This window comes from Telmatherina bonti (genome assembly GCF_933228915.1).
Source record: "Telmatherina bonti genome assembly, chromosome: 9".
Taxonomy (NCBI): Eukaryota; Metazoa; Chordata; class Actinopteri; order Atheriniformes; family Telmatherinidae; genus Telmatherina; species Telmatherina bonti.
In genome coordinates this window covers 40,014,634-40,041,376 of record NC_136627.1, presented here as the reverse complement: position 1 = coordinate 40,041,376, position 26,743 = coordinate 40,014,634, and the positions used below count along the sequence as shown (strand labels likewise).

The 26,743-nt window shown below is 46.0% G+C and overlaps 2 protein-coding genes and 2 long non-coding RNA genes across 4 annotated transcripts; all 4 read left to right on the top strand.

Moving 5' to 3' along the window:
- Positions 1-3,790: 3,790 nt before the first annotated feature.
- LOC306760302 (olfactory receptor 4B13-like) lies at positions 3,791-4,720 on the top strand (the record flags this gene model as incomplete). The annotated part of the gene is made up of 1 exon (XM_079246102.1): positions 3,791-4,720. The coding sequence occupies one exon, from the start codon at positions 3,791-3,793 to the stop codon at positions 4,718-4,720; it is 930 nt and encodes a 309-aa protein (XP_079102228.1).
- Positions 4,721-10,145: 5,425 nt separating this feature from the next.
- On the top strand, positions 10,146-13,784 carry LOC306760080. The gene is made up of 6 exons (XR_013771435.1): positions 10,146-10,294; positions 11,538-11,656; positions 11,770-12,082; positions 12,176-12,258; positions 12,733-12,772; positions 13,093-13,784. It is a non-coding gene; the product is annotated as an uncharacterized lncRNA (long non-coding RNA).
- Positions 13,785-13,945: 161 nt separating this feature from the next.
- LOC306760081 lies at positions 13,946-17,021 on the top strand. Its single transcript, XR_013771436.1, has 3 exons — positions 13,946-14,859; positions 15,198-15,412; positions 16,396-17,021. It is a non-coding gene; the product is annotated as an uncharacterized lncRNA (long non-coding RNA).
- Positions 17,022-19,325: 2,304 nt separating this feature from the next.
- spcs2 (signal peptidase complex subunit 2) lies at positions 19,326-26,235 on the top strand. Its single transcript, XM_079246922.1, has 5 exons — positions 19,326-19,394; positions 20,110-20,193; positions 23,184-23,347; positions 24,946-25,077; positions 25,414-26,235. Exons 1-5 carry the CDS (start codon positions 19,353-19,355, stop codon positions 25,598-25,600), a joined length of 609 nt encoding a protein of 202 aa, XP_079103048.1. The 5' UTR covers positions 19,326-19,352; the 3' UTR covers positions 25,601-26,235.
- The last annotated feature ends 508 nt before the right edge of the window (positions 26,236-26,743 follow it).

Here is a 26,743-nt window from a genome sequence, read left to right as displayed (position 1 = left end):
GAGTTATCATGTTCTCCCCGAGTATCTGTGGATTCTATCTGGTTATTTCCTTCCACCACAAGTACGAGTGCTAGGTTGATTCCTACGTTTAAATGATCATTCATCACATGTAAGTCACTCTGAATACAAGCGTGTCAAACAAACCGATGTAAAAACCACGTTGTATCATATCATCAGAGGATGCAGCTAGTCAGGAGGAATCTCTGGGCGGGGGACAAGGCTGAAAGCTGGAGGCCTACCAAATTAAAAAAAAATTAAAAAGAAAAGAACATCTGCTCCACCTGGTAGGGATTGCTGCCGAAGCGGTGCTGTCCATTATCCTCTGCTCCTGGGTCCCCAGCTACCTATTCTTTGGTTCCCTGTCTCCATCTTCTGCCACTTATCTGGGGTCGGGTCACTGGCACAGCTGCCTAAGCAGGGAAACCCAGACTTCCCTCTCTCCAGCCACATTCACGACCCAAAGCTCATGACCATAGGTGAGGGTTGGAACGTAGATCGACTGGCAAATCGAGAGCTTTGCCTTCTGGCTCAGCTCCTTCTTCACCACGACAGACCCTACCTTACCAGCCTTTAATGGCCCAGCCTCTGGGCTGCCACCCAGAGGTCCAGCCTGTGTCGTTGCAGCCTTCGGGACACCCTCGCGATCAGAGTCTCCTGTCGTTGCAGCCTTCGGGACGCCCTCGCGATCAGAGTCTCCTGTCGTTGCAGCCTTCGGGACGCCCTCGCGATCAGAGTCTCCTGTCGTTGCAGCCTTCGGGACGCCCTCGCGATCAGAGTCTCCTGTCGTTGCAGCCTTCGGGACGCCCTCGCGATCAGAGTCTCCTGTCGTTGCAGCCTTCGGGACGCCCTCGCGATCAGAGTCTCCTGTCGTTGCAGCCTTCGGGACGCCCTCGCGATCAGAGTCTCCTGTCGTTGCAGCCTTCGGGACGCCCTCGCGATCAGAGTCTCCTGTCGTTGCAGCCTTCGGGACGCCCTCGCGATCAGAGTCTCCTGTCGTTGCAGCCTTCGGGACGCCCTCGCGATCAGAGTCTCCTGTCGTTGCAGCCTTCGGGACGCCCTCGCGATCAGAGTCTCCTGTCGTTGCAGCCTTCGGGACGCCCTCGCGATCAGAGTCTCCTGTCGTTGCAGCCTTCGGGACGCCCTCGCGATCAGAGTCTCCTGTCGTTGCAGCCTTCGGGACGCCCTCGCGATCAGAGTCTCCTGTCGTTGCAGCCTTCGGGACGCCCTCGCGATCAGAGTCTCCTGTCGTTGCAGCCTTCGGGACGCCCTCGCGATCAGAGTCTCCTGTCGTTGCAGCCTTCGGGACGCCCTCGCGATCAGAGTCTCCTGTCGTTGCAGCCTTCGGGACGCCCTCGCGATCAGAGTCTCCTGTCGTTGCAGCCTTCGGGACGCCCTCGCGATCAGAGTCTCCTGTCGTTGCAGCCTTCGGGACGCCCTCGCGATCAGAGTCTCCTGTCGTTGCAGCCTTCGGGACGCCCTCGCGATCAGAGTCTCCTGTCGTTGCAGCCTTCGGGACGCCCTCGCGATCAGAGTCTCCTGTCGTTGCAGCCTTCGGGACGCCCTCGCGATCAGAGTCTCCTGTCGTTGCAGCCTTCGGGACGCCCTCGCGATCAGAGTCTCCTGTCGTTGCAGCCTTCGGGACGCCCTCGCGATCAGAGTCTCCTGTCGTTGCAGCCTTCGGGACGCCCTCGCGATCAGAGTCTCCTGTCGTTGCAGCCTTCGGGACGCCCTCGCGATCAGAGTCTCCTGTCGTTGCAGCCTTCGGGACGCCCTCGCGATCAGAGTCTCCTGTCGTTGCAGCCTTCGGGACGCCCTCGCGATCAGAGTCTCCTGTCGTTGCAGCCTTCGGGACGCCCTCGCGATCAGAGTCTCCTGTCGTTGCAGCCTTCGGGACGCCCTCGCGATCAGAGTCTCCTGTCGTTGCAGCCTTCGGGACGCCCTCGCGATCAGAGTCTCCTGTCGTTGCAGCCTTCGGGACGCCCTCGCGATCAGAGTCTCCTGTCGTTGCAGCCTTCGGGACGCCCTCGCGATCAGAGTCTCCTGTCGTTGCAGCCTTCGGGACGCCCTCGCGATCAGAGTCTCCTGTCGTTGCAGCCTTCGGGACGCCCTCGCGATCAGAGTCTCCTGTCGTTGCAGCCTTCGGGACGCCCTCGCGATCAGAGTCTCCTGTCGTTGCAGCCTTCGGGACGCCCTCGCGATCAGAGTCTCCTGTCGTTGCAGCCTTCGGGACGCCCTCGCGATCAGAGTCTCCTGTCGTTGCAGCCTTCGGGACGCCCTCGCGATCAGAGTCTCCTGTCGTTGCAGCCTTCGGGACGCCCTCGCGATCAGAGTCTCCTGTCGTTGCAGCCTTCGGGACGCCCTCGCGATCAGAGTCTCCTGTCGTTGCAGCCTTCGGGACGCCCTCGCGATCAGAGTCTCCTGTCGTTGCAGCCTTCGGGACGCCCTCGCGATCAGAGTCTCCTGTCGTTGCAGCCTTCGGGACGCCCTCGCGATCAGAGTCTCCTGTCGTTGCAGCCTTCGGGACGCCCTCGCGATCAGAGTCTCCTGTCGTTGCAGCCTTCGGGACGCCCTCGCGATCAGAGTCTCCTGTCGTTGCAGCCTTCGGGACGCCCTCGCGATCAGAGTCTCCTGTCGTTGCAGCCTTCGGGACGCCCTCGCGATCAGAGTCTCCTGTCGTTGCAGCCTTCGGGACGCCCTCGCGATCAGAGTCTCCTGTCGTTGCAGCCTTCGGGACGCCCTCGCGATCAGAGTCTCCTGTCGTTGCAGCCTTCGGGACGCCCTCGCGATCAGAGTCTCCTGTCGTTGCAGCCTTCGGGACGCCCTCGCGATCAGAGTCTCCTGTCGTTGCAGCCTTCGGGACGCCCTCGCGATCAGAGTCTCCTGTCGTTGCAGCCTTCGGGACGCCCTCGCGATCAGAGTCTCCTGTCGTTGCAGCCTTCGGGACGCCCTCGCGATCAGAGTCTCCTGTCGTTGCAGCCTTCGGGACGCCCTCGCGATCAGAGTCTCCTGTCGTTGCAGCCTTCGGGACGCCCTCGCGATCAGAGTCTCCTGTCGTTGCAGCCTTCGGGACGCCCTCGCGATCAGAGTCTCCTGTCGTTGCAGCCTTCGGGACGCCCTCGCGATCAGAGTCTCCTGTCGTTGCAGCCTTCGGGACGCCCTCGCGATCAGAGTCTCCTGTCGTTGCAGCTCCCATTTAAAGCCACCCTTCACAGCTGAGTCTCACGTCATGTTTGTGGATATTTTATTTTGGCCTGGTTGGACCCGATCCTCGGCAGCAAAAGTAGGGATTTGGAACATCACCTCTATTGTGGGAAAAAAGCTTCAGCTGGTGTGGTGTTAGATATTGACACAGCTTGGACTCTAGATTTAGTGTCCTCTGGAAGGGCTGGCCTACCTCGGTAGATTAAAAGGTGGGGGACGGGTCCTGACTGTTGTTTGTGCTTATGTACCAAGGGCACTTGCTCACAATGAGCTTTGCGATGGACCTGTGATGTTGAGTCTTTTATTACTTCTTCCAAATTCTTCTGGCACACAGAGATTGGTCATGTTGAAATTTAGGGTTTCTTCATGTCCTGAGGTATAATGCCGAAATGCCGATAGGGGGAGGACTTTCCTCGTCACGTGGCAGGCTGCGGGTAATTCCCAGCTGTGCCGATGGCAGCTGAGGAAAAGGTTGAAGTAGAGGCAGACCTCAGTCTGACTGCTCAGAGGTCTGACTATCAGACAACGCACAGAGCATCATCTTCATCATGTTTCATTCTTTGTTGTGTTTCTGACGGTGATTCTGAGGATGACGACAAACTTCACTCAGGTCTCCTATTTTACTCTCACTGCCTACTTGGACTCTGAGGTTTTAAAATATGTAAATTTCACAGTAATTTTGACAGTGTTTCTTTTGATCCTGGCAGCCAACGTGCTGCTGACGGTGGTGATCTGTGTGAACAGGAGCTTACATGAACCCATGTACATGTTTCTGTGCAGCCTGTTTGTCAACGAGCTGTATGGTAGTACCGGCTTGTTTCCGTTGCTTCTGGTGCAGATCCTGTCTGATGTTCACACTGTTTCTGCTCCTCTCTGCTTCCTGCAGGTCTTCTCTGTTTATTCTTACGTACATGTAGAGTTTTGTAACTTGGCCGTCATGTCGTACGACAGGTATCTGGCCATCTGCTTCCCTCTGCAGTACAGCTCCCTGATGACCTCCTCGAAGGTCACAAAGCTCATTGCTTTGACCTGGTTGTTTCTGCTCATTGAATGTGTCGTGGGAATAATCCTCACTGTGTCTCTGCAGCTGTGCGGAAACATCATCCACAAAGTTTACTGCGACAACTTCTCCATCATCAAACTGGCTTGCTCCGACACCACCTCCAACAACGTGGGGGGAATGGTTTACATCTTCACCGTGATCCTGGGCATCATCATGTTAATCCTCTACACGTATGTTCAGATCCTCAGAGTGTGTTATTCTGGGTCCAGACAGACCCGACAGAAAGCCGTCAGCACCTGCGCGCCTCACCTGGCCTCCCTCCTCAACTTCTCCTTCGGATGTTTCTTTGATATAATGCAGAGCAGGTTCAATATGAGCAGTGTTCCCAGCGTGCTCCGGGTGGTTTTATCTTTGTACTTCCTCACCTGTCAGCCGCTCTTCAGCCCGGTTCTGTACGGACTAAACATATCCGAAGTACGACGTTTAGCTAAACATCTTGTTTTGGGTAAAATGTGAGTTGATGTAACTTCCACCGAAACATCATGAAGCCATTTATAAGGACACTTAGGTTGCTTCTGTTAACCTTCATCATAGGTAAACCTGATCCAACACGGTCCAGCGGTTCTGATCCAGCACAGTCCAGATCCAACATGATCCAACGGTTCTGATCCAATACAATCCAGCGGTCCAGATTAAACACAGTCCAGATCCAACACGGTCCAGCGGTTCTGATCAAACACAGTCCAGATCCAACACGGTCCAGCGGTTCTGATCAAACACAGTCCAGATCCAACACGGTCCAGCGGTTCTGATCAAACACAGTCCAGATCCAACACGGTCCAGCGGTTCTGATCAAACACAGTCCAGATCCAACACGGTCCAGCGGTTCTGATCAAACACAGTCCAGATCCAACACGGTCCAGCGGTTCTGATCAAACACAGTCCAGATCCAACACGGTCCAGCGGTTCTGATCAAACACAGTCCAGATCCAACACGGTCCAGCGGTTCTGATCAAACACAGTCCAGATCCAACACGGTCCAGCGGTTCTGATCAAACACAGTCCAGATCCAACACGGTCCAGCGGTTCTGATCAAACACAGTCCAGATCCAACACGGTCCAGCGGTTCTGATCAAACACAGTCCAGATCCAACACGGTCCAGCGGTTCTGATCCAACACAGTCCAGATCTCTATATGTGTGTGTTGGGTGGCCCCTCGTCCCGTTGGATCAACCTGCCTCACCTCGTCATACTGACACTAAAATAAAATGTTTACTTTATTTGATATTTACCTACAAACAGGTTTCATCATTTATTTCAGTGACTGGCATCATATGTATAAATTTAGTTGCAGATATGTTGTTTTATGTGGGAGTTATATGAATTTGTTGTTGATGGCGGGACATCAAACTTTGAGGCCCCGCCCTTCCTACACGCCTTGGATTCTGTAAACGATTAGCACAACTTTTAATCACACATGCGTCGTGAGCATCCTGACTAATTTTGGTGTCTGTTGGATAAAATCCCTTGGATAAGTTCGTTAAAATGCATGACAAAGAAACAGGCCAAAATCACCCCATAAATGGCACCTTTTTCAAAATGGCCGCCTTCCTGTTGAATTTAGCCATGAAGTCCAAGAGGGTTTTTTTGCAGGGGTTCACATGGAGCACAGGTGTACCAAATTTCATACATGTCAGTCAATCGAGTGGGCGGGGCTAATCAATTGAAATTTTCTTGGGGCCGCTATTCAAACACATTCGAACTTTTTTTTTTTAGCATGTTTCTACATGGCTCAGTTGACACTATGACTGTCCTAGATCTTGATAAGTTTGGTAGAGATCAAAGGTTTTATTGCTTGGTTACACCTACTTCCTGTTTCATGGCGTTGGAGCATCATTCACCATGGTTATGTTTGGCGTGGCAACTTGAGGTTTGTACTGTAGCAACCTGAAAGGGTTTAACATGTTGGGAAGCAGTTTCAAGTTTTTGAGGTTTATTCCAGAGGAGATAGACCACTCAATGTGAACATAAGCACTTCCTGTTGGAAGTGGGCGGGGCTTGGGCCTAGACTGGAAATGGTCATATCAATCTGTTCAAGACCAGGCCCTGATTAATCCCTGTAAGTTTGAAGGTGATCAGTTAATAATTGAGGGATTTACAGTGATTTATGATATCATGGCGGCACGGTCACACTGTGTAGCGCAGAGAAACGATCTTCACCACATATCATCCCCAACATGTTTTCTGCTGTCTGAGGCAATTTGAGCTTGGTGGTGTACACAAAGCCAGAAAAATGGGTGTCTGAGTAAAAAACAACACTTCTGGCCACCAGGGGGCGTGGCTAATCAATAATCCAGTTATTGACATATAGAACTTTTCAGGATGGGACTACCATCAGATCTAGCAAATTTGGTGTCGATAAGTCTTTTTATGTGGAAGTTATCTCAATTTCGTTTTTCACGGCGAGACATCAAACTCTGAGACCCCGCCCTTCCTACACGCCCTGGATTCTGTAAGGGATTAGCACAACTTTTAATCCCACATGCCTCCTGAGCATGCTGAGCAATTTTGGTGTCATTTGGATAAAAGCCCTAGGACAAGTTCGTTCAAATACGAGGTGAGTAAAACTTTGACCTAAAATGGCCGCCTTCCTGTCGACTTTTCATGATGACGTTAGGAGGATTTTTTGTTCACCCTGTCATGTAGAACATGTGTGTCAATTTTTATAAAGGTTGATGACATGCAGTGGTGGGGCACTGAAAATTGGTGGCGCTTTTTTACATTCCAATGGGGGAGTAGGCAAAATTTGGTGAATTTTGGGGCATGTTCAGTCCCCCAAAAAGGCAATTCATTTCGGAGAATAAGAATAATAAGAATAATAAGAATAAGAATAATAAGAATAACAATAATTAAAGCCGCAAGCGGCATCCATTGATTCCTCGCCTCATGCCGAAACCTCCACCCGGACTCTTCACAAAGCTTCCGAGTGGATGTGAAGTCAGTGTTATGAATCCCACGCTAGTTTGTTTAAAAACAAAGCACATACAGTGCTAAATAGAAGACACCAAAATGGCGGACACCCCGTTGCCATGGTAACAGGTGGTCAATGCACTTTTTTACTCGCCTTGGGTTGTTGGTTGCCTTGGGAAGATCGGGCCCCTAGCCCCCCCCCACCCCACACAATACACGTTTCAGCATTTTAAGGACCTACCAAATATGAATGCTGACGGTTTTGGTGCAGATCAGATGTATTTCTGCAGAGATATAAGCAAACCGTCTTTCATGGCGAGAAGGCTTTTTTCCAAGATGGCGGACACTCCGTTGCCATGGTAACGGGTGCTTAATTGAGTTTTTTGCTTGTCTAGGGTTGATACACATGTGTGCCCTCTTTCGTAGCGCTAGGTCAAAGTAGACGATCAGGCCCCTAGGGCGCCCCCCCAAAAAGTGCCCCCCCCCCCACAATACATATTACAATGCGTTAAGGGCCCTCCAAATAAGAAAGATTTTAATTTTGGTGCAGATCGTATGTATTTCTATATGAGTGAACCGTGTTTCATGGCGAGAACGTGTTTTTTCATGGGTTAGTATTTCACTAACTTTTGGTCCCCATCTTGTCACGAAGCTTCCTGGTGAATGTGGAGTCAATCGCATGAATGGCCTCAGACTAGTTTGTTCAAAGATGCGTCCAAATTGAAAAACGGGCAAAAAAATGGCCGCAAACGCCAAGATGGCGGACATCCCGTTGCCATGACAGCAGGTTTACGGTTGGCTTTTTTGGTCATCTTGAGGTGGTAGACATGTGTACCGAATTTCGTCCTCCTACGTCAAACTAAACTTTTTTTTTACCCCGTTCTAGGGGCCATTTTTGGCATTTCTAGGGGGCGCTGTCGAGGCATTTTTGCATTGGCGTGTACGCAGAGCCTACAATATCGCTATTTTCGCCGGGCTTGAGGTGTGTGCCAAGTTTCGCAACTTTTCACGGAGTCTTAGAGGGTCAAAAATGGCCGAGTTGTGGTGAGAAGAATAATAAACATTGCAATAACAATAGGATCCTGCCATACTTTGTGTGGCAGGGCCCTAATTAAAGCCGCAAGCGGCATCCATCGGGTCCTCGCCTCATGCCGAACCCTCCACCCGAACGTGTCACAAGGCTTCCAGGTGCGTTTAAAAGTCAACGACCTGACTCCTAAACCAATTTGTTATAAAACAAATTTGTTACCGCCCACGGGACCCCCTCAAAAACTGCCCCCCCCCCCCCCCCACACACACACACACACACACACACACACAATACATTCTATAATGTGTTAAGGACCTACCAAATATGAATAGTTACAGTTTTGGTGCACATCGCATGAATTTGTGCAGAGATATAAGCAAACCATGTTTCATGGCGAGAAGGATTTTTTCCAAGATGGCGGACATTCCGTTGCCATGGTAACAGGTGCTTAATTGAGTTATTTGCTTGTCTAGGGTTGATACACATGTGTGCCGAATTTCGTAGCCCTAGGTCAAAGTAGACGATCGGGCCCCTAGGGGCCCCCCCCCCCAAAAAAGTGCCCCCTCCACAATACATATTACAATGCGTTAAGGGCCCTCCAAATATGAAAGATTTTAATTTTGGTGCAGATCGGATGTTTTTCTGCGAAGATATGAGTGAACCGTGTTTCATGGCGAGAACGCTTTTTTCCATGGGTTGCCACGGTAACACGCCAATAGCATGAATCCCCTCAGACTAGTTCGTTCAAATGCGACGCGCCCAAATTGACAAAAACGGGCAAAAATATGGTCGTAAACTCCAAGATGGCGGACAGCCTGTTGCCATGACAACAGGTGTTTCATTGACCTTTTTTACTCGTCTTGAAGTGGTAGACATGTTGCCGAGTTTCGTCCTCCTAGTCAAACTAAACTTTTTTGACCCCATTCCAAAGGCCATTTTGGGCGTTTCTAGGGGGCGCTGTCGAGGCATTTTTGCATTGGCGTGCATGCGGACCCTAGAATATCGCTATTTTCGCCGGGCTTGAGGTGTGTGCCAAGTTTCGCAACTTTTCACGGAGTCTTAGAGGGTCAAAATTGAGTGAGTTGTGCTTAGAACGAGAATAATAAACATTTCAACAACGATAGGATCCTGCCATACTTCGTATGGCTCGGACCCTAATAAATTACGCCTTCGCACCACCTTCGGTGCTCGGGCCTAATTATGTTTCTTTCTGCATCTCATCACCTGATCAGGCTCTGACTCGAGCCAAATGTTGACATTTTTAGTTTTATGACTCTCCGCGGCTTCCGTAGAGGTAATATAACGATGGAGCAGCGAGTTGTTGACATTCAGTTAGATGGCTAGATGGGAGGAATTCTCAAACACTTTAAATCCAGGTGAAAAAACACATCTGTTCTCATGACCTGCAGGATATCTGTTAACTGATCCAGACATAATTTCTATTAAAAACAGTTGTTATTGTTATGTTATTTTATATAATTTAATGTGACTTTTTCCTGCCCACACAGAGCAAGTGTACTAACTGACACTGCTGTGATAACACACTTATCTTGCTGCTTATTGCCTGATATTTACTTCTGTCATATTAAAGTCTGACTGTTATCTTATGTTACTTTATACGGTGGCCGGGAAGTGCAAAACAAAATTACATGCAGGGAAACACTTTTACATTTTCGCAATACAAATTTACATCTTGTTAAAAACTTTTACGTTTTCGTGATACAAATATTCATCTTGTGAAACACTTTTAAATTTTCACAATACAAATTTACATCTTGTGAAGCACATTTACATTTTCGCGATACAAATTTACATTAATGCGAAACACTCTTACAAGTTTACCGAAACACTTTTACAAAGTTTTGCCCCGGAAGTGCTATCGTGGGGGCTTCTTTTAGAGCGCCAACAGGAAGCCCCTCATTTGACAATAATCAGCAGGACACGAACAGACATGTATTGTCCATTCTGTGGCAGTTCTCTGAAGAGAACGACCGCTTTTTGTGAATTTTGTGGACGCTCCCTCCATGTCCTTAATAAAGTTGGTGAGGAGACCGCTGGACCGAGCCATCGGGGTGCACACGCTAAGCCACGTAAGTGCCGCATTTTTTCCATGACCCTAGTTTTGTATGTGGATTAAGTTATGTGTATACGTTTTATAAATGTCAGATTAATCGTAGACGTGTAACGTGCATAGAATTTTGGAAAAATGCTCTCAGGGCTGGACCTGCAAACAAAGTCAATACATTAGTCGTAACTCAGGTCATCCCTGGGCATATAATGCTCACACTCGTGTAAGTGCACGTACACACTCATGGATAAAGTGTAACCAAAGCTCCTTATTCTACACTGACTGGCATTTACATAAAATTAAGAACCACCAGTCTTGTGGGGTTTTTTCTTCCTTACTCCCATGAACAGGTTCAATACAACAGTAAAATCAGGTGTCCTTTATTAATGATGGTTTTATGTAAATGGTACTTCTATAGCACTTTTCTAGTCATACAGACCACTCAAAGCGCTTTACACTACTTGTCACATTCACACACACACTCATTCAACACACTCATACCCCTATAGGCACATCGGGGGGCAGTTTTGGGGTTCAGTGTCTTGCCCTAGGACACTTGTCAGCAAACCATTTAGATGTCATGTGGATGCTAGTTTCATGTAGTTCATATATTACACTAAAAATACTAAAAATATTCAATACTAAAGTAAAAACATGATCGGTCAACAGAAGCTTCACCTGATGTTATTTATATGTAACAATAAAATATGTAAAAAAAAAATCGATTAATCTTTGATAAGTGGTTATCCAAATTTAAGAGGGGTTTCCAAACTTCATTATCTAGGGACCTACATGTGGAGATATGTTTGGTAAAATAAGCCATGTCATTATAGTGTAAACACTGTTTACAGCTGTTTCTGAGTTAGACAAGGATACATGTGGATCTGTACACAGTAAGTGTTCAGATCAAGCAGCCAGAGTATCAAAATATCCACCTGTCAGTTTCACACAGCACATAACATTAGAAATTATGCTAGACCAGATACCCTGGAATCACAGATGAACTAATATTTTCTCTTTTGAAATGAGGAAATCACATGCAGAACTTACTTTATATTTAGGGTTGGAATTACCAGTAGATTAAAGTTTCAGTTGATAGGAGATAAATACACATTTTCATGATTCACAGAATTGCAGTTTAGTGGAAGCAAAAGTGAATTTCCTACCCTGGTCATGTTGCAAAATGTTTGTACTTCATACAAACAAATGCTGGAGCTGCTTGCACCTAGCAGTTGGATACTAACATTGAAACTGAATCATTCCAGAACAAGAGCCATGCCCATCTTTTGACAAGTTCATGGAATTTCGAAGTGCCAAGTCAAAAGAGCGCCAGTCATTTCATGTTGGCCAAAAAAGATTTAAACAGGCAACCAAACGTGTACAAGTATGTTTTGTTCTCTTTCAAGCTTGTGTGTGCAGTATCTGTTTCTTTGTCTTTTAGACATGTGCAGCACTGTATTTGAGCTTGTATAATGCATTGTATTCTTATGTTTCCAGATAAATATCGGGTTGATGGTGCCACTTCAGCATGGGATGGGTTTAAAACCTGCTAGAGGGAGAACATTGCCTTTGTTCACTGATCCGGAAATATCTGCACCAGATCTTTTAAAAGATGCTGTCCAGAAAATGAGGGCATTCAATAAAGATATGGCGGCTGGACCATTTGTGCTCCTGTACCCGGATTGTTCAGAAGTTTTAAATGTGCCGGGGTCTGACACACCTTTCAAATTGGGGGAGTACAAAAAAGAAATTGGAAAGGCTTATTCCAGAATAACCCTCTTCATTTGTCAAAAGTCACACTTTGAATCAGGTTTGAAAAGCTCATAAGCTAGGATTGTTTTGTATAGTATTGTATTATAGACAATGTTTTGTTAATTTTTTTTTTTTTTTTTAATATTACCAGAGAATAATGATGTTGACAACTCAGATTCAGAAATCATCATAACATCAAGGAGCACTGCTGAATTCAACCTGGCTGACACTCTGGTAATTTGATTTTCAACTGTTAAATACAGTTAATTTCAGTGTTTTTAAATGTTGAACATTTTCTTTGGCTCGACCAACAGTTTAACTCAATGAAAAGAGTTAGAAAACCGTCAAAATGTAGACAGCAACTAAAAGAATGAATTCTAGCCAATAGCTACTCTTATTTTAAGTAATGTTATTAGACTTTGTTAAAATAAACATTTCTCCCCTAAAAAAACATAACTGTATGCGTTCCCTCTTAGCCCTATCAACCACCAAGCCAAAGCACACCCAGGTCTGAACCTCAACAAGTGAGGTGGGGGGAAAAAGTTTTGCATAAGGATATTAATCAAATTATGATTTGAACACATTCATACATGTGAAGTAGAAGAGGAAATATGATATTAAGAATCAGTTTCTTCTGGATTTAAGTAGACTGCTTGGTTAATCACACTGAATAGGGTTAGTAATTTTATGAATTGGATCCTGTTTCAGAAATGAACAGAGACATTCATCCGCAGTCCAGGATGGAGAGGTATTTATACATTATTGCAAGTTGAAATGTACTCAATGCCTACTAACTTGTGTTTTTGTTCAGCTTTTTTTATTTAACTAACTGCAGTGGGTGGCTTCTTCTGTTTACTGTTAAAAAGATTGGATAATGGCAAGGCTAATCCATCTCTTAAAATAATTAATCTATGCATTGGAAAAAAAATACTAACTTTATTGTGATTCTACAGAAGCATTATACAGTGTATTTCACTGCACCACCTGTGGTGCAGCGAAATATCACATGCTAATTTCTTTGGTTGAGTATGTTCAGTCTGTTTGAGGCATTTTTAATGTCTTTTTCAGATAATAATATCTGACTCTGAAGATCAGGTTTTCTCTGCACAAGATGCTCCCAGTTCCTGTTACCGGTGAGTAAAAAATGATGAGGTTGAATCTCATTAGCTGAGCATGCAATTGAAAATATTTTGATTAAAATTAAACATTTCCTGTAATTCTTCAGAATGGTTAATCTATTTGGAGTGTGAATTTCCCAACAGTCAATACACAGAACTGTATGCTCCATATGTTGAGGAAGAGGAGGAGGGGGAGCTTGTTACAGGAAATGAGAATGACATTCAGCATGCAACAATGCAAGTTTATTTCTCTGCTTTTCATAATGTCATAATAACTAATTTTGTACAACAAACTGTGCTTTTTGTGAATTAACCACTAATTATAACTTAATGTCATTGTAGTGAAGAGACTGACCTTCTGCTGCCCGATGTTATCGCCAATCTTGCAAGTGTTATTGACCATACACAAGTTAGCAGGTTTAACATCTCACAATGTAATATTTGGGATGGTGCAGTCAGAGGGTTCAGACGTTCAACTTATTCTGAAGCTTCTGACATGCTGGGGAAATTCAGTGATGATGCTGGAATTTTAGAAGAGGGCTTGGACACAGGGGGGCCAAGAAGAGAGTTTCTATCACTCCTGATGAAATGCCTGAAAGACCGGCCCATATTTGATGGACCAGATGGTCATCGCTTCTTGGTTTACAATGCAAAAGGTACGCGACAGGTCTTGATATGGTCTCTACTAGTTTCCAGATATCAGTGACCACATAAATCAGACTGCATTTACATTTGCTGGTAGTTTTCCAGAGTTTTGGTACCATGTGACAATTATCAATAATACTATATTAATAGTAGTTATATTTTATTGGGGTGGGGCATACACACTCTCCTAAGAATTTTAGATGTGGTCTATTACTGCCACGTCTTCTTGTGACAGCTTAACAGCCGTGGGCTATACTACCGCTACTTGAGTCGTGAGCATGTCTGTCACAATATTAATGATTATCATGCCTCATCCTTTTGCTTGTCAGTGGTTTTTGTTTTGTCACCTCGCTATTAATCCACAGCTGTGAAGGAGGATGAATACTACCTGGCCGGAAAAATGATTGCTGTATCACTTGTGCATGGAGGTCCAGGGCCCCATTTCCTTTCTGAAGATCTTGTTCACCATCTTGTGGGCCAGGAGTCATTCAAGGGAACAATTGATTTAGTGACAGATACAGAAGTAGGGAAAGCTTTGCACGAGGTGAGAATAGTGAATCTTTTGTGCGATACAGCTGGATTTAGGTACAGTTTTTGGAGTCTTATGAAAATAACTATTTGTGACCTTGAAGTATATATGTCATTGTCTTGTCTGTTTTGGTTGTGTGTAAGCTTGCCTGTATTTAGCCAATGGATATTTTCTAGTTTTGTTACAGACTTCCTTTAATTTTTTTTTTTTTTTTTTTCTTCATTAAATTTGACTTTTCTAAATCCCAGTCTCCTTTAAGGTCCAGTTTACCCTAAACCATTTCACAATTTTTTATATTTATTGCATTTGTTTGCAAGTATTTGCATGCGGTTATTCAGAAGGGGTTTTGAATCTTTGTAATATTTCTCAGATTCAAAATGCTGCTACGCTGGATGCCCTGCGAGAATGTACCATGAGACACAGTACCATGTTACAGACAGCAGGTTGTCTGAGACACGTGACGACTGTCATGGAAAAGACAGAAATTGTGTCTGACTACCTTTCATGGTATATTGTTTATCGCAACTCCTCCGTTATTGACAGGTAACATAAAAATGAATTAGTTTAAATGATCAGTTTTCTATGTACATACATGTAAGAAATGTATTTATTTTCCTGGCACTCATTCTCATTAGCTTGCAGTAGCATGCACAACATATTATTTGGACATTATTTTTTATATTTCTGTTAATAAACATGTTAAGATCTTTTCATGTGCAATGCAAGCTTTGTTGAAATGACTGGACTTTAACTTTCCCTCTCCTTCTACCTTACAATGTGTGTTTCTTTTTTTTTTTTTTTTTGCTTGTTTTTTCTTTTGCTTAGAAACTAATATGGCATTACTAAGCATGTGACAAATGTGTTTGATCTCCACACTCCAGATTCAAAGAGGGGCTCTCAACTCTAAAGGTTTTGACTGCATTACAGCAACACCCAACTTTGCTGGCTCCTGTCCTGTGCTTCCAACACAACCCACTCACCGCTGTGGAACTCGAGAGACTTTTCACACCTGATCTGAGTCCTCTAGGGAGTAATAGGAGGCACCAGGAGAGTCTGACTTTAAGCTTCTGGGCAGATTACCTCCTAGACTGCGAAGGTGTGTGATTCACTTTGATCACTTCTGAGGACAATTTATCCATATATTCACCAATCACATATAACACCATTATCTGCATAATATTTTGTTGGTAAATCTCTGATTGCTCAGTGATCCCATTTTTATCTGCAAATACCCCATTATAAGAGCTTTCAGTGGTATGGACTATGGATTTGCATCAAACTGAGATGTATTTTGCTTTCTGACCACTTTCTGTCAGAAGCATTTTTTCTTCGTTTTAGTGATGTGCACAACGATACTTAGTCTATTTGAGTAAACATATCTTGTTTGTAATGTAGCTTGGAAAAAGCCAAAATACCTTTAGTTATGACTCCACTCGAGTCAGACTTGTGTGACAAATGTTGACTTCAGACTTGCTTGATTAATCATCAGAGAACTACAGTCTTTTCCCCTAAATAATTTTGTATGCAAGGTGGTAAGCTACTCATGGTTGTATGTACGAATATGTACTTGAAACCACAACCTAAGACAAGGAAAAATTAAGTTTCCCCTACCCCAAAGCAAAGCACAATAATTCAAAATCTGCTTATAGCAGCCTAAAACATATAATGCTTAAAACCGTGACTAGGAGGACCCCTGAGGCCACATTTGTGTAGTCTGTGTGTGAGTCACTTCCATCTCTGCCAGAAGTTCCTTTATTTCCATTTGGTTTGGAATCAAATAATAACCAAGTCATATAGACTGCTGTACACATTACAGGTATCATTTCAAGGTCAAACGGGGTCATTTTCAGTGTTTCTGTGTGAACAGTTTGTCATATCGGAGCTCTTCTCACATTCAGTTTTTTTTAAATAGTTTGACCCAAAACTGTATTGTCTTCAAAGTGGACGAGGTCCCAGAATAGACAGATATTCCCTAGTTGGTCAAATATGGATTATGGAACATCTTACTGCTTTCTTACAGCTTGAGGAAGATGGAACCAGTGTTATTCACATGTTTATCCGTATCTTTTATATTTACAGAACACAAAGCCGCTTTGACTGTTGAAGGCATCCTGATGTTTGCAACAGGCCTGACTTCTCTTCCACCATCTGGATTGGATCCACCACCAAGAATGGAGTTCCTGGATAATTCTCCATTTCCAATGGCAAATACTTGCGCAAACACAATTAAGCTGCCTTTATGTAGCACTTATGATGTGTTCAAGTCCCAAATGGACTTTGGGATTCAAAACTCTCCAGGATTTGGCTGCTTTTGAAAGAAAGCTGAGAGGTTCTGCAATTTTGAGTATGGTAGTTAAACTTATGTAACATCCATAGTTGCATTTTATTTTTATAATGAAACATTGGTATACTACATTCTAGTGTGGAAAGGAAAATGTTAAACCTGAAATGGTATGTATGTATAAGATGGTATGAGGGGGGAAAAAAAAAAGTTCTTCACTGGTGTTCACGTCGTGGGCCATTTCAAGGCCAAGTTTGGCTTGAGTTTTTCATTTGGCCAAGTGTGTTTCAATAAACTGTTTATGGTGTCTGAGACCTGAAATTTTAATGTTTTTAATGGTTACAGCCCAAACTGTTACTTTATCAAGATAATACTTGTTTCTGAATATTCACAAATGGAATAATTCAAGTTTTGAAATAAAAATAAAACCCAAGATGGTAAAATGATGAAAGTTTGTTCTTTATTGCCTTGCTCATTTGACTATTAATAAAATGTTTTAGTCATCTGAAAGTTATTTTATAGAAATCTTAGATGGAAAAAAAATTACAATTTACAGTTGGGCAATTTCTGTCAGTCTCAACTAAATGTCTGATGCACTCTCCCAGTTCTTTGGCTTCTGTAGCTGGTTGTGCTCCATGACCATGTCCAAGTACTCCTGCATGGTTTGGTCTCCACAAGAAGGCACTGTGATCTGTGACTCGGGAAAGGCCTCCAATTCAGTCTGTTCAACTGGAAACCCACAGTCTCGTGAGCCAAACCTAGAGGATTACATCAAGATTCAATAAGTATGTCAACTGCAAAGTAAATCATGGTTGCACTAAGCAGTGAAATAGTAAGTTACTAGTCCCCTATATAAGCTAAAATTAATGAGGAAAAAACAAGGTATTAACAGCCTGGGAAGTGAAAACCACAATGGGTATGCAATTACAATGAGGAAATATGGTCTTAGAAGTGTTGGATGATGAAAAATGTGCAAATACATTCAGTATTCAGCCTCTGAATTCTAAACATGTTTACGTTGTGTGGATAGTTATTGTATTTTGTTGCAGTCCAACAAATCCTCTTACCTGTGAGGCAAGTAGTAGAGTTCATTGGGCATGATGCTGTTCTGGAGGGACGAATCCTGTGGCTGTTCCACAGTCTCACACACTCATTCAAGTCTCTTTGAACAACGTCAGAAAATGAATATCTCAGAAGACACTGGTGCTGATGGCTTCCATTAAAATGTCCCATGTCTCTGAGATCTGCAAACAGGTCCATCCAGAACTGAGACCTAAAGGAGGGTGTAGATAGAATTGTGAGGGCTTGTTTATCAAACAAATTTAATACTTCCACACAAATGTAATGTCAACACAAATAATACAACACAAATATACAAACAACGAAAGAAATCTACTAGTCCAATGTGATATAGATTATAGAGACATAAAATAACAACCATCGTCATGTTTTGGTGAACCCGACAAAGCAGATTTACCTGGACTTTCTGAACGTAGACCACCAGGACTCGATACGCTGATTTGAAGTTGATGTACCATACATGTGGCTGGAGGCTCCAGAGAAGTAGTCTCTGAATTGCGGCAAGGATGCCGTTCTCTGTGCCGCAATCAGTCCGTAGTCTCATAGGAACAACACCAAGTTTTTGCACACATTCCAGGAAATTGTGAGCGATGACTGCCGGGTTGTTATTTGAGGGTCCACAGTGGAGCCATAACACTTTCCTGGAAAAACCATCAATGCAGCCTGAAATGGCAAGACCAAACGGCTTCAGTTTATCATAGCCGTCCGCATGCCACATGTAGTTCGGTCCCAAAGAGTGATCTGTTCGTCTAACAAATCTTCTTCTAGCCCTCGTCTCACAACCTGGAGGGTTAAGCTCCCGCAGAAGAGTCATGACCTCGTCTCTCCTCACACGAAGTTTATACTTCTGCTTAAGCACCTGGGTCATTGTCCTGTAGCCAAACAGTTGTCCAGGTCCACCAAGTTCCAATCTGATCGCATTTCTTATCTGGAATGAAGATGAATAATTTTTTCTACGATAGAATCCGGCTTCATTTAATTTAAGTTTCACGGTCCGCAAAGACAAGCGGACATTGTGCAGCCTTTCCATCATGTCAACAATCACACCGTATGTGTGGCCTTCATTAAAATATTTAACAAGACAGTCCATTAGAATAACCTCTTCTCCCTCGACATCTGCGAGAAAACCCAAGCTGTGACCACAATCGCCACAAAATTGCCCTAATACTTGAAAGTAAACTCCACAAAACGGACAAAACATCTCTGCGTCGATTCTTCTACCAATTTGCTTCCTGTTTACATGATCTTCTCTCGCCCCACCACAATATCATTTCCGGGGCAAAACTTTGTAAACGTGTTTTGGTAAACTTGTAAGAGTGTTTCGCATAAATGTAAATTTGTATCGCAAAAATGTAAAAGTGTTTTACAAGATGTAAATTTGTATTGTGAAAATGTAAAAGTGTTTTACAAGATGTAAATTTGTTTTGCACTTCCCGGCCACCGTAACTTTACTTTATGTCTAAATTTAATTTAATTTAATTTAATTTAATATTATTCAATTAATTTTAATTTATTTAATATGGTTTAATTTAATTTAATTTATTTCATTTAGTCGCGAACACGCATGCTACGTGCGCGGCCATGCGATCTGGTGACGACATACGCCGCAGCTTGAATTTACAGCCAATCAGATGCTTCCAGGTTCCAGCCGCCATATTAGTGGTGGAAAGAGAAGATGGCTACACCGCGGAACGGGAAGAGCGGCTTGTTGGAGAAGGTGAGAATGAAGCTTTACCTTGTTGGAGAAGGTGAGAATGAAGCTTTACCTTGTTGGAGAAGGTGAGGATGAAGGTTGGGTTAATTTGTTCCTGAGTTCGGTCTGCAGGCTAACAGGCTCCAGCTGCACGCGCCCTCTGCCTCCATCAGCAGTTTCCGTTAGCGGCTAAGCTAATGCTAACAGGCTACTTCTAACCAAAAATACAAATAATAATAATAATAATAATAAAAGTTATAAACAGGGGTGTTGCTGATAGGAGCCCAGCGTGGATGTTCGGAGTCAACCTGCAGATATTTCCTGCTGCCGGCGGTTCCGCTAAACTCAGAAAATTCACTTTTATTTACATTTTATAGATAAATATATCACAGAATTCACATTTATATTCCTTCTAAAACCTTAAACAGAGATATGCGAGGTTGTTGCTGTTTTATGACATGATCGGGGCTTCAGTTTCAGAGCTGCAGCCTCGCGTGGACTGCTGACGTGTTCCTGCGGGCCGTGAATGCACCACGGCGGGTTGTAGGAAGCAGCTGTTGTGGTTCCAGTTGAACATGCAGCTGGTTCTAGTCTGGGTTGGAACTGGACCCAGGACTGGAACCAGTTCCGACCCAGACTAGAACCAGTGAAGGAACTAAAGAGGCGACGGGAGACCTTGAGGTCCTAGGAGACGGAGATGTTCCTCCTGACCCGGTCTACGTGTCTGTCTGTGTTCCAGTGGAGGATCGACGAGAAGCCGGTGAAGATCGATAAATGGGACGGCGCCGCCGTGAAGAACTCTCTGGACGATGCTGCCAAGAAGGTCTGGTTGTCCAAACGGATGAAGTTGTTCTGTATGAGGGTCAGCTGATCCAGGTCGCCAAGGTTCCTGGATCCAAACGTGATCCGGATCAGCACCGAACAAGTCCTGAACGTTTCATGCCAATCCGTCCAGAACTTTCTAAGCCATGTTGACAGACCAGGGAAGGAAACTCCGGTCCTTTAGCGCCACAGTCCTGCAGCTGTTTGGAGTTTCCCTGCTGCAAATAAACGGCTAATCTGCAGTTTGATGTCAAGCTCTGCTGGTTAGGTCGAGGTGTGCCAGGTGTGTTGCAGCAGGGAAACACCTAACAGCTGCAGGACTGCAGAACTCTGGGAGTTAGTTACCCCTGAGAGAGACAGATAAATAAACAGATAACAAAACAAATAACAAACAACCTGTTACCCAGTAACCCAGTGACCTGTTCCTGTTACCCAGTAACCCAGTGACCTGTTCCAGTTACCAGTTACCCAGTGACCTGTTCCAGTTACCAGTTACCCAGTGACCTGTTAACCAGTAACCCAGTGACCTGTTCCAGTTACCCTGTTAACCAGTAACCCAGTGACCTGTTCCAGTTACCCTGTTAACCAGTAACCCAGTGACCTGTTCCAGTTACCCTGTTAACCAGTAACCCAGTGACCTGTTCCAGTTACCTGTTACCCAGTGACCTGTTCCAGTTACCCTGTTAACCAGTAAGCCAGTGACCTGTTCCAGTTACCTGTTACCCAGTAACCCAGTGACCTGTTCCAGTTACCTGTTACCCAGTAACCCAGTGACCTGTTCCAGTTACCTGTTACCCAGTAACCCAGTGACCTGTTCCAGTTACCTGTTACCCAGTAACCCAGTGACCTGTTCCAGTTACATGTTAACCAGTAACCCAGTGACCTGTTCCAGTTACCAGTTACCCAGTGACCTGTTCCAGTTACCTGTTACCCAGTAACCCAGTGACCTGTTCCAGTTACCTGTTACCCAGTAACCCAGTGACCTGTTCCAGTTACCTGTTAACCAGTAACCCAGTGACCTGTTCCAGTTACCCTGTTAACCAGTAACCCAGTGACCTGTTCCAGTTACCTGTTACCCAGTAACCCAGTGACCTGTTCCAGTTACCTGTTACCCAGTAACCCAGTGACCTGTTCCAGTTACCCTGTTACCCAGTGACCTGTTCCAGTTACCTGTTACCCAGTAACCCAGTGACCTGTTCCAGTTACCCTGTTACCCAGTAACCCAGTGACCTGTTCCAGTTACCCTGTTACCCAGTGACCTGTTCCAGTTACCTGTTACCCAGTAACCCAGTGACCTGTTCCAGTTACCTGTTACCCAGTGACCTGTTCCAGTTACCTGTTACCCAGTAACCCAGTGACCTGTTCCAGTTACCCTGTTACCCAGTACCCCAGTGACCTGTTCCAGTTACCTGTTACCCAGTAACCCAGTGACCTGTTCCAGTTACTGTTACCCAGTAACCCAGTGACCTGTTCCAGTTACCCAGTAACCCAGTGACCTGTTCCAGTTACCAGTTACCCAGTGACCTGTTCCAGTTAACCAGTAACCCAGTGACCTGTTCCAGTTAACCAGTAACCCAGTGACCTGTTCCAGTTACCTGTTAACCAGTAACCCAGTGACCTGTTCCTGTTAACCAGTAACCCAGTGACCTGGTCCAGTTACCTGTTACCCAGTAACCCAGTGACCTGGTCCAGTTACCCTGTTACCCAGTAACCCAGTGACCTGGTCCAGTTACCCTGTTACCCAGTAACCCAGTGACCTGGTCCAGTTACCCTGTTACCCAGTAACCCAGTGACCTGGTCCAGTTACCCTGTTACCCAGTAACCCAGTGACCTGGTCCAGTTACCCTGTTACCCAGTAACCCAGTGACCTGGTCCAGTTACCTGTTACCCAGTAACCCAGTGACCTGTTCCAGTTACCCTGTTACCCAGTAACCCAGTGACCTGTTCCAGTTACCCTGTTACCCAGTAACCCAGTGACCTGTTCCAGTTACCTGTTACCCAGTAACCCAGTGACCTGTTCCAGTTACCCTGTTACCCAGTAACCCAGTGACCTGTTCCAGTTACCCTGTTACCCAGTAACCCAGTGACCTGTTCCAGTTACCTGTTACCCAGTAACCCAGTGACCTGTTCCAGTTACCCTGTTACCCAGTAACCCAGTGACCTGTTCCTGTTACCCTGTTACCCAGTAACCCAGTGACCTGTTCCAGTTACCCTGTTACCCAGTAACCCAGTGACCTGTTCCAGTTACCCTGTTACCCAGTAACCCAGTGACCTGTTCCTGTTACCCTGTTACCCAGTAACCCAGTGACCTGTTCCAGTTACCCTGTTACCCAGTAACCCAGTGACCTGTTCCAGTTACCCTGTTACCCAGTAACCCAGTGACCTGGTCCAGTTACCCTGTTACCCAGTAACCCAGTGACCTGTTCCAGTTATCCTGTTACCCAGTAACCCAGTGACCTGTTCCAGTTACCTGTTACCCAGTAACCCAGTGACCTGTTCCTGTTACCCTGTTACCCAGTAACCCAGTGACCTGTTCCTGTTACCCTGTTAACCAGTAACCCAGTGACCTGTTCCAGTTACCCTGTTAACCAGTAACCCAGTGACCTGTTCCAGTTACCCTGTTAACCAGTAACCCAGTGACCTGTTCCTGTTACCCAGTTACCCAGTAACCCAGTGACCTGTTCCTGTTACCCTGTTAACCAGTAACCCAGTGACCTGTTCCAGTTACCCTGTTAACCAGTAACCCAGTGACCTGTTCCTGTTACCCAGTTACCCAGTAACCCAGTGACCTGTTCCTGTTACCCAGTAACCCAGTGACCTGTTCCTGTTACCTGTTAACCAGTAACCCAGTGACCTGTTCCTGTTACCCTGTTAACCAGTAACCCAGTGACCTGTTCCAGTTACCCTGTTAACCAGTAACCCAGTGACCTGTTACCTGTTAACCAGTGACCTGTTAACCTGCCTGTAACTGAGCTGCTGCGCCCCCTTCAGGTGCTGCTGGAGAAATACGGTTATGTGGAGAATTTCCAGCTGGTCGACGGTCGTCTGCTGATCTGCACCGTTTCCTGTCTGTTCGCCATGTTGGCGCTGGTCTGGGACTACCTGCACCCCTTCCCGGAGTCCAGACCGGTCCTCGCCTGCTGCGTCATCTCATATCCTTCAGGACCCAGGTTCATCTGGCCCAGGTCTATGTAGTCTGAAGTCACTGGGTCTGGTCTGGTCCCGTCTGGTCTGCTCTCAGCTGGTCTGGTCAGGTCTCCAGACAAACTGGAGACAATCTATGTCAATCTGTGATGTGATTGGTTATGTCTGAACTAGAACCAGACGGTCCGACAAAAACCTCACATCCAGATGTCGCTCCTCTTCCATCCCATAATGATCCATAACCATCTCCTCTTCCATCCCATAATGATCCATAACCATCTCCTCTTCCATCCCATAATGATCCATAACCATCTCCTCTTCCATCCCATAATGATCCATAACCATCTCCTCTTCCATCCCATAATGATCCATAACCATCTCCTCTTCCATCCCATAATGATCCATAACCATCTCCTCTTCCATCCCATAATGATCCATAACCATCTCCTCTTCCATCCCATAATGATCCATAACCATCTCCTCTTCCATCCCATAATGATCCATAACCATCTCCTCTTCCATCCCATAATGATCCATAACCAGCTCCTCTTCCATCCCATAATGATCCATAACCAGCTCCTCTTCCATCCCATAATGATCCATAACCATCTCCTCTTCCATCCCATAATGATCCATAACCAGCTCCTCTTCCATCCCATAATGATCCATAACCATCTCCTCTTCCATCCCATAATGATCCATAACCATCTCCTCTTCCATCCCATAATGATCCATAACCATCTCCTCTTCCATCCCATAATGATCCATAACCATCTCCTCTTCCATCCCATAATGATCCATAACCAGCTCCTCTTCCATCCCATAATGATCCATAACCAGCTCCTCTTCCATCCCATAATGATCCATAACCATCTCCTCTTCCATCCCATAATGATCCATAACCATATAAACTGTGTGTAATGTTGTGCCAGTCATCAGTTATGTATCAGGTGTTGCTAGGCAACAGCAGCAGGGCTCTCCTTCCATCTGGGGGAACTATGGCCGTATGACGTTCCACAGGTAAATACCTGCTGCAGCGTCTGGAGTTTATTCTCCTCCACTAGACGCTGCTTTTATTGACTCTATTCTTTATTCTGGATTCTGTATCCTGATTCCTGCAGGTGATAAAATGAGTTAGTTGTGTCGGAGTCCGTTGTTGGGACTGGGAGCTAGTCTGTTGTCGGTTCCACGTCGCTCTTTTTATATCCAAACTGCATCCAGACAGAAATTTCCCTCTTTTAGGAACAAGATCATCAGTTTGGGTTGGCTGCTCATCTTTTAGTTAATTATCCTCTGAAACACGTCTGCTGCCGTCTTCCACCATGTTTAGGTATCGCAGCGTGCCGTAAAGCGTGTCTTGATGTAAAATACTGCAGTAAAGCACCTTATGGTGGCGTAAACGGCAGAGCCTTGTATGGAACGTTTCCCATCGTCCAGGTGATCCTTACGGTCGTATTGCCGCCTCCAGGTCTGACTGTAAAACTAATCCAAGCTGCAGCTTTTAAGTCTTGACTGAAGTGACCGGTGGAAACATCTGGACTGCTGGTTTCTCTTCACGTTTCAGACCAGTAACGTGTGTGTGTGTTCCCTAACTCGTCTTCATCACATACTTCATCATGATGGGCGTCCTGACTCTCTACACCTCCTACAAGGAGAAGAACATCTTCCTGGTGGCCGTGCAGCGCGATCCGGCGGGGATGGACCCGGACCACGCCTGGCAGCTCTCCTCCTCCCTCAAACGGTCAGTCCCACCATCATGTGGTCACATGGTCACATGACTCCGTGTTGGCCAATCCGTCCAGATGTGAGAATTTTTGTCTCCTGTATCCATGAAAACTGTCATTTGGACGGTTTCTGCCGTCTGTGGACGCTTCTTGCTGTTCGACATGACTTGGGTTGATGGTTTAATTCCCATTACCATGATAATGGGCGCCGCCAGGCTGGTGGGTCCTGTAAGCAGGGCCTGGGCGGACATGGGCGTGGCCGTAGGAAGAGCTGAGCGGCGAGCGTCCAGGCGGGGAACTGCTGCTGTTGCTTTGCTTTCTAATCCACGTTCTGTGGTTCTGGTCCGCTCCAGGTTCGATGATCAGTACACTCTCCGGGTCGCCTTCACCGACGGGAAGACCAGGAACTTCCGGGAGGCGGAGTTTACCAAGTCGGTGTCGGCCTTCTTCGACGAGAACGGGACTCTGGTGATGGACCAGTACGAGAAGTCCGTTTCCAAACTGCACGACACGCTGGCCACCGACAAAAAGACCAAATAACGACCCGGAAACCACCAGAAACTTCCTCCTCGGTTTCACTTCATCCTCACAGACCCGGTTCTGCTCAGGAGTTGAGCAGGTCCACGTGTCTGGATCAGCTGATGGTTCTGACCCGCAGGTGGAGGTGCCCGGTACCGATGATCAGTCCTCATCCGACAGTCTGGACCCTGGCTTGTGGTTGTTGCAGCAGTGTGGAGGAACAGAACATGTGGACCTGCTTATGAAACTAGAACCGCCGGTTCTGTGATGAACTGAACCCAGAGAGAGGAAGGACAAGGACTGATGAGCGCTTCTACCGCGGAACGGGGTTTTCTACGGACCCACTGGTCCCTGCGATCCGCGGGTCCGTACAAAACCCCATGGTGTGTTTTGAAACGTCTTGGACCGGACCAGAACCTCCGGCTCCTCCTCAGGTTTGGGAGTTCTGGTGAAACGGGTCGTCATTTCTCTGGAAGGTCGCTGAGCAACCACGGTGTGCCACGTCACGAATGGGCGGAGCCAGGAGGAGCAGGCGTATGATCCTCCGCCTCGCAGCGGGAACGCCCACTTTGTTTGGATGTTTTATTTTTTTATTTTGTGAATTCTGTTGTCATGGAAACGAGTTTATTAATAAACTGATTGTTTCTGCGAACTGTTCCGAGTGTGTTCGGTGTGCTCCAGCCGCCCCGCCCACGGCAACGCCGCGCCTCCCACGGCAATGCCACGCCCCACGGCAACGCGCCCCCCCCCCCACGGAAACGGTGCCGTTGCCGCACTGACCCTCTGCACCTGACCTGGAAGATGAAAAGTTCCTTCACAGCCCAAACGGCGCCAACAAATACCCCTGGCCGACCGGCAGAAACGGCGCCGAGTCCCGCCGCCGTTGGCTGATTTCAGGTTGTGTTGCAGCCAAGTTAATAAAGTCCAATCAAGTTCAATAAAAACAGAACAATGTCCTGTGTGATGGATCGACGTGGAAGTTCAGCAGCGATATCGATGACCGCGTCCTACAGGGACTTCGCTGTTCTCGCTGACTTCCATTAAACTGCAGATTTTTACCAGTTTTCCAGTCTAAAATGTCGACACTTCATTTTGTCCTGATTTTATCAATCAAACTTTATCTGTAGAGCACCTTCCCATTCCTTAAACTAACCAAAGTTCTGT

Coding starts and splice junctions, on each gene's coding strand:
- spcs2 (XM_079246922.1), top strand. CDS start 19,353: ATGGCTACACCGCGGAACGGGAAGAGCGGCTTGTTGGAGAAG. Junction 19,395..20,109: donor AGAGCGGCTTGTTGGAGAAG/GTGAGAATGAAG, acceptor TCTGTGTTCCAG/TGGAGGATCGACGAGAAGCC. Junction 23,348..24,945: donor GCCTGCTGCGTCATCTCATA/TCCTTCAGGACC, acceptor CTTCATCACATA/CTTCATCATGATGGGCGTCC.